Source organism: Nicotiana tabacum, chromosome 7 (genome assembly GCF_000715075.1).
Source record: "Nicotiana tabacum cultivar K326 chromosome 7, ASM71507v2, whole genome shotgun sequence".
Lineage (NCBI taxonomy): Eukaryota > Viridiplantae > Streptophyta > Magnoliopsida > Solanales > Solanaceae > Nicotiana > Nicotiana tabacum.
The window spans coordinates 27,528,809-27,537,292 of NC_134086.1; the positions used below are offsets into that span (position 1 = coordinate 27,528,809).

At 28.6% G+C, this 8,484-nt stretch overlaps 1 protein-coding gene across 1 annotated transcript; it reads left to right on the plus strand.

The window, feature by feature from the left end:
• Positions 1–2,219: 2,219 nt before the first annotated feature.
• LOC107823076 (pathogenesis-related protein STH-2) lies at positions 2,220–3,822 on the plus strand. Its single transcript, XM_016649673.2, has 2 exons — positions 2,220–2,638; positions 3,262–3,822. The coding sequence occupies exons 1-2, from the start codon at positions 2,455–2,457 to the stop codon at positions 3,558–3,560; spliced, it is 483 nt and encodes a 160-aa protein (XP_016505159.1). The 5' UTR covers positions 2,220–2,454; the 3' UTR covers positions 3,561–3,822.
• The last annotated feature ends 4,662 nt before the right edge of the window (positions 3,823–8,484 follow it).

Sequence of the window (8,484 nt, forward strand, 5' to 3'; positions counted from 1 at the left end):
TTATACTTTGGAGCAAGTTAAAATATGAAATAAAATTAAAATTTACTTAAGGTATTAAAGATTTATTGACTTCAAAAATTAAAAAAAAAATCAGGCGGTAAAATAAGATCTTACATAAAGTATACAATTACTTATAAGATAAGAAAAAAATTAAATATCTATATCTTCTATCTATATTATATTATATTAAAAGGAGAGTAGTGATGCATGATATTAAGCCAAGTGGCGTATTGAGAAAATGTCACTTAGCATTTTAAAGACATAATCTAAATAGATTTTTTAATTTAATAAGGATTAAAACAACTTAGATTTGCTCAAATTTAATTTATGGTAGAAATCAATTGAAATTGACACACATTCTTATAGTAAATAAATTTTGATAGCTTTCCAAATATAATTATTCACTAACCACTTGATATGTTTTCTTTCATTTCATAATTTTATTATTTTTAAAAATAGTACATAAAGAAATAAAATGATAGTGAAATATTATCATTAAATATAATGTGTTCCAACAAATAAGAAATTAATTTTTATATTAATATCTAAATTGAGTGCAATTATTGAATGCATAAGATAATTTTTAAAAATGCAGTCCAATTAAAAATTAGAAGGATATAACTTTTTAGAAGATAAAAAAATTCTTCTTAAAATATATAAAGAAAATATTAAGAATAAATTAGAAATAGTGTGAGAATATTTATGCTAAGAATTAGTTTATAAAATAAAATAAAGTGAAATAAAATACTTAAAAATACTATTGATAAATTTAAATAACTCAAGAATTCAAGCAATGTTTTTAAAATAAAATAGATACTTATTTTAAGATTAAAAAAATTCTAGATTTATCTATATTATATTAAAGGAGAGTAATGGATAATTATATTAAATAAAGTGGCAACTTAATTAAAAGCCATATGAAACTGTAATAATACCATATATCTGATAACATAATAGCAAAAATAAAAAAAATTAAAAATTTAATATTAGAAATGAAAGGAAAAGACTATTTTACTTAATGTTAGAAAGTTCTTAACATTATGATGAGAATGCTCAAACTATGGATAGGACCACCAAAAATTATAGTCTTGCTAGATATAGATTTAAATTTTAAAAAATATAAAATAAATATCTAATATAAGTAATTTTTTAACGAAAACAAAAAATCAAATTTTGTATCTTGAAACTAAAAGGAAAGAAAATTTATTGCATGTAATACAAAAAATAAATATAAGAAAAACTCAATAGATTTGGAATGTAATAATCAAAGAACTTGTATATTAATATTTTAGACTAATCAAAGTTATGAATTAAAGTAAAATATGATATTATTTTGATTACAGGTAAAATATTAATATATTAATTAAAATTTTTTTAGTAGGGAATAGACTGTATAAAGAAAAAAGTAGAGATAGTGTGAGGATATTTATACTTTAAATTATTTTAAAATAAAACAAAGTAAATAATTGAATAATATTCAAAAATAATACTGATAAATTTAAATAGTAAAATATTTTGGAATAAGAGGATAAAAGCGTAAAATATATTAAATTTCAAGAATAAAAAAATAATATTTATCTATAATTATAAAAGGATAATAAGTAAGATAGTATGTCAATTAGTAACCCGAAAAAAGTCATATGAAAGTATAATAATATTAAATAATAAATAATATAATAATTATAAGCAAAGAACAAAAAAATGTGTAAATTTTAAAAGAATAAGACTTATTGGAGCTTGAGATAAAAAAATAAAATGATACTAAGAATTTTATTAAAATAATATGATCTAATATGTTCAAACGAGACAAATCACCACATGACATATTTAGATTTTTTTAAAATATTGATAACAAAATGAAATTCAAGTACTAAAATTAACCGATTGGATTATATAAATATATATATAAAAAAAAAACAAGTTATCAACAAAGAGATTTGCAAAATGATTTCATGTCTTACTTCTTAATTAATATCTAATGATTATCTATAAATTTTATCTGGAAGGTTTATACTTTAAAGTTATTTATACATAATTCAAATAATCCAAATCACAATCCGACATGGACTGTGTCCGTGCATCGCGTGGGTACTAATACTAGTTAAGTTAAAATGTAAAACGACAACTTGGTAGGTTTGAAACAAATAACGTACATAGACCCACGTGTCAGCAAACCTCATTGTTAGACCATTTATCATAAAGAGAATGTACAACATCTAGAAAAATGGATACAAATGTCTAAAATGGAGTACTTTGAATGTTGAAATTGAGATGAAGGGATTGTTGATTAAAACACTGAACAATCACTCCTTTTCTCCTATAAATACCATCTAAGTTTTCATTATCATACACCTCAAAAAATTCTCAAGCAAACTTATATAAGTTTCTCCACATTCATATCTTTATCTCTTCTTTTTTTTTTGGTTAATTAAATATCTCTAAGGCACAAATATTATGGGTGTCACTACCTATACTCATGAGGTCACAACATCAGTTGCCCCAACTAGGTTATTCAAAGCTATTGTTCTTGATTCTGAAAACCTTGTCCCAAAATTGATGCCAAAAGTAGTTAAGAACATTGAGATTATTGAGGGTGATGGTGGTGCTGGAAGCATCAAGAAGATGAACTTTGTTGAAGGTAATTTTTATGATCACTAGCGAAATATATGATCTTATATTTGTCTAATTATTCTATAGGTTCAACCTTAAAATTATAGGTTCAAATCTACTATTTATTTCAATTTTAGTGGATTTTTATGTATATATAAATTTACCTTCTACACTGAAGGTACTAGGTTCAGTTGAACTTGATGTCCGAGTACTATATCTGCCACTGTTTTAACTTTTATACACTGCCGGAATAATGATAATTGAAGGCACAATCTGAATGTGAACTTTTAAATTATCCAATATAGAGGAAATACTTAAGGGGCAACCTGGTGCAAAATGCATTTTGCATTTACGCAGCGTTTAGGAAAGGGTCATATATCAAAGGTATGATATAGAATACCCTAATACAAACATTGGTGGCTGATTTCATGACTCGAACCCATGACTACAGATCGTACGGAGATAATTTTATCGTTACTCCAAGGCTCCCTCCGAAGGAGATACTTAATTAAATAAATAAAAGTGGAGAGATGAGCGCTAAAGAGATTTCTATTCAGAAAAGTGCATCCACGATATAGGGGAAATTTAATTTAAATGTGTGATTTTTAAATTATCAAGGGGTCAATAATTGCCTTATTTTGAAAATGGCAGGTTCTCCTAACAAGTACTTGAAGCACAAGATCCATGTTATTGACGACAAGAACTTGGTGACCAAATATTCACTGATCGAAGGAGATGTTTTAGGCGACAAACTGGAGTTCGTTACTTATGAGATCAAATTCGAAGCATCTGGAAATGGAGGATGTATTTGCAAAACTTCAACTGAGTACCACACAAAGGGTGACTATGTATTTAAAGAAGAAGAACACAATGAAGGCAAAAATCAAGCTATGGAACTTTTCAAGACTGTTGAAGATTACCTCCTCGCCAATCCTTCGGTCTATGTTTAAACCATAAAATAGAATCAGGTCCGCACGTGAGAGATGACGACGTGTTGAGATATAATAAAATTAAATAACTATAAATGTGTGCAATTTAAAGTTTAAGTTTTAGATGATCAGTCACTCTAAGTGATAATGGAGTTGTATCAAACTCTTCTAAGAGTTCCTAAGGGCTTGAATTTTCATTAAAATGTTTTGTTGAGTGTGTGTTCCTTTCAATAAAGAATATCCCAAAAAATCTACTTATCAATTATCAAATGCTTGTAGCAAACCACTACTCTTGTACTATATATATGTGTAAAAATAGCACGGTATAGCCAGTTTTCGGATTGGTCATTCAAAAATAGCCAGTGTTTACCAAGTCAATAAAAAATAGCCACTATTTTGCTGCAACAGAGACCGGTCCAACATAATATACTGGAGTTCGGTGCACCTGTATATGAACTCCAGCATATTATGCTGGACCTGTATACTTTGTTGTCTCCAGTATAATATACTGGAGACTGGAGCACCGGTGCTCCAAACTCCAGTATATTATGCTGGACCGGTATACTTGTTAGAACTCCAGCATAATATGCTGGAGTTCTAGTATACTTATAATGGAACTCCATCATATTATGTTGGAGTTTCAGCATACTTATCCTAGAACTCCAGTATAATATGCTGGAGTTCAAGTATACTTATGTTGGAACTCCAGCATAATATACCGGCGTATTTTACTGGTTTTGAACAGTGTTTTCGTTCAAATTTATCTTTACATGAAAAGTGGCTAAATTTCGATTACTTTTGAAACTGGACTATTTTTGAACGACCAGTTATAAATCTGGCTATTTTTGAATTTCTCCCAAGGTTATATAACAAGTTATGATATACAATTATCTATGGCCCTAAACCAACGGCCCAACCCATTCAACTTGGCAACATTTTTCATTTTGGCACTCTATCTCTGCATTGTTCCATTTTGGCCCTTCAACTCTATTTTATATGTTCCATTTTGGCTCTCCAACTCTATTTCTTATGTTCCACTTTAACACAAAAGCTAAAATCAGTGCAAAAAATATAGCGCTATACACAAATCTGAGTGTAATAAATATCCAATTAAATGTTGTCACCTTATTTTTTTATCCATATCAAACGGGTCAATAATAAAATACCTAAACTCAATCATATTTTTTGTGGGTTTATTTCATCTAAACGGGCCAGGTTTGAAATCGACAGATGATAGGTTTGGAACTTAGAGAATGAATGGGGCAACAGTGGATGAAAAAATACGGCCAGGTTCGGGTATTTTAGTATTGACCCATTTGACATGGATAAAAAAATCATGTGGCAACATTTAATTGGATATTTATTACACCTCATATTTGTGTACACACACGCGCTATATTTTTTGCACTGGTTTCAGCTTTTGTGTTAAAGTGGAACATAAGAATTAGAGTTGGAGGGCCAAAATAGAACATATAAAATAGAATTGAAGGGCCAAAATGGAACAAGACAGAGATAAAATGCCAAAATGAAAAATGGTAGCAAGTTGAATCGGCTGTATATGTATTTGGCTTATATATATATATATATGAGTGCGCACCTATGTGTGCTTTTGTTGTCAGTTTTCCGACATAATTTTTATAAAATTTTAGGACTGCAATTCTCATGACAATTTCTAGCCTGATATAATTAAAAAAAATTACGTAGTACCCTTGTTCCATTTTATATGTCAAAGTTTGTTTTTATTTTTACTTTGTTAAAAAATAATATCAACTTTTCATATTTGGAAACACTTTATTTTTACCTTAATATCATACTTTTATAGCCACAGCAATGATTTGACATATCTAATAGCTTACTCGATCTCTTACCTGAATTGATCCAATGTTTCTGAGGTCTCTAGCAATGCTAGTTGATTGGGTACATATCGTCATGATTAGGGGTGTACAAAGTAAACCGACATACTGCACTAATCCGATAATCCGAGCAAATCGAGAAAAAAATTCGATTATGGTTTAGTTTGATTTGGTTTGGTGTTGGAAAAAAAACCCGACCATAATTATTTGGTTTGGTTTTAACTAAAAAAAGTCAAATCGAAATCAAACCAACCCGACATTATATTTATAGAAATTTTAAATATATTTAATATATAAATATACTTATTGTGATGTAATTTATAAATATTTCTTCAAAAATTTTACAATTTTATCTTTTAAAGTATAATTTCAAGGTTGGACATAGAATTTTTGAATGTTTCAATAAGTTTTATAGCCATTAATATTAGTAAATTAAATGATAGCTAACAAAAGCCCAAACCAAAATCAAATCAGTACTAATGCTAACAAAAGACATTTAATTCAATACTACGAAGGGGAATGTATTGAATATCTATTTTTTGTTTTGCAATAATTTAGATAAAAATGCATAACCTATTTTTATTTTTTCTTTAGCGTTTAGTCATGTAATTAATACTCCCTTATTGGTCTACTTATTTTAGCATGACTTAGTACTTTTAGATTATGTATATTTTTATTATGGCTTTTTAATTAGCAATATTTATATTATATAATGTTATTGTCTTTATTGTTGAATATTTTAGGATAATGTCATGACACATCTCATATTTTGTATTATTTTTTTGGAAAATTCTTTATATAGTTGTATCTTACTAGGATTAAGGAAATATTTTGAGCACAAGTTATATGTTTTGTTCTACAAAGATTTTACCGGGAAAAAACCGGAAAAACCGGAAAACCGAAAAAACCGAGTTTTATTGGTTTGGTTTGGTCTTTAGATTTAATAACCCGACACAATTGGTTTGGTTTAGTAATTGTAAAATCCGAACCAACCCGACCTATATACACCCCTATCTTAATTTACTGAAATAAAATTCCTTTTTTTAATTTACTTTATTTTTTTCAACTAATTTGTGATAATTAATCCTTCTTCTAAAGGGAAAAGGTATTCCGATTTATTTATTTTTTTTTAAATATTTTATTTTGTGCGTTTCCTAATTAGGGCAGGATTAACCAACCCTTTACTTTATCAAATTCCTAATCAAAGTTGGTCTAGGATTTGGTTCTATTTTATTTATTTATAAATACTAGGTTAAAACCAATTCCTAGGTTTCCCCATCTAAATTACTCTTTGAATATGGAGTGGAGGCTGTTGTTTTATATTACCACAATCCCTCCTCAGATGCAGACCTCATAATTGAATAGGAATTTGATAAAGAAAAGGAAACTGAGTTGAATAGAACTTTGAAAAAGTTGAGAATTCCAAGCTCATTTGCATTAATTGATGTTTCTGTTTACATTTGATATTTTTGTCTTAGTTCATTATTCATGTTACCAAATTATAAGCGCTTCTTTTTTATGTAAATATCTTGTTATGCTAAAATTACACTGGAATTAAGTTTTTTTCTTTTTTTTTTTGCGAAAAAGATCTAAATTTACATTTATAGCGTAGTACTATATTTATGAGTTTCTTTGTCACATAGTTATTAATAGAATAATAAGAAATTAATGTGTTTTTGAGTTTCTTTTTCCACAGTTAAGACTCAACAGTAACCAGAAAAATAATTATACAAGCAGACTCCTCGTTATCTAAACCTTAGCAAATTCCCACCTAAATCCTCCCATAAATTAATATAGATAAATTTTCAGAAACCACTATGTTTTAGTGATTATTAGCTTGTTATAGCTACCATTTACTAAATTACTTTGTATAGCTATGTTTTCAGTTGTTATAGTCTATATTCGATGTATTTTTGCTACTGTATTCATGAATACAGTAGCAAAACTCGGCGAAAAACAGAGAAGTCCAGCTAAACAGAGAATGTATTCGGTTGTATTCGCGAGCTGTATTCGAGAATACAATAACGGAATTTGCGGAAAAAAAGGTCTTCAATTATTTAAAAACGGTAAGTGAATCAATTAACGCGATAGACTCCTAATATAACTCAACAAACTCAATTATAACACATAAAATTTGTATTTTCAGTTATAGAAAAGATTCTCAACCGAAAAACATCCCAAAAATAGAGCAATCTTCAGAGATTCAATCCATCCTTTCTTTTTTATTGGTATCTTTACTAAAATATTTTTTAGTGGTATCTTTACAAATAGATTTATATATTAAAATTATATAATTACATTGAATACAGTTAAATACATTGAATATATGAAGTATAGCAGATCATCTAAACATATGAATACATATTATAGATACATTTGAATACATATATATCTGAATACATAAATTATATTAATTAAATAAACATACGAATACATTCAGGGAATACAGCGAGACAGTGAATATAATGAAATACATGGAATACAACGAGATACATTGAAATACAATGAAAAAAAAGACAAAGAATACAATGAAATACAGGGAATACATCGAGATACATTGAAATACAATGAAAAAGAAGGTAACATACTCTTCAAGTTCCTCAGCCCCAAACTCCGTCCCCAATCCACCGATATCCGGGTCGCCGCCATATGGGGCGTCGCCGCCGGTTAAATGAAGACAGTTGTTGAAGAAGCACCAATTTAAAGGATCAAACGGAAACTAGAGGCAAAACTTCTTTAGATCTCACAAGGCAAACATAACAATCAACGCAAAATCTAAGAAAAATTTAGAATGTGTAATACAACTGTGTGAAAGAAATCACCGTCCAGGGGAGGGGGTTAGGGGTGACACAACAAGGAAGGGGGGAAGTGGTCGCCGGCCGGATATGTCGTTGGCGAAACACAGCCCCTGCTAGGATTTCTAAAAGCAGGGGAGGAAAAAATCGGGGAAAAAGAGAAGAAAGAGGAAAGAGAAAGGAATAGAGAAGGAGAGAGAAAAATAATACACAACGTATTAAATGGCTTAAAGGTGGGAAGTGGCCATAAATAAATATTTTGTTATAAAAAATAAAAGATAGCTATAGGAGATAATT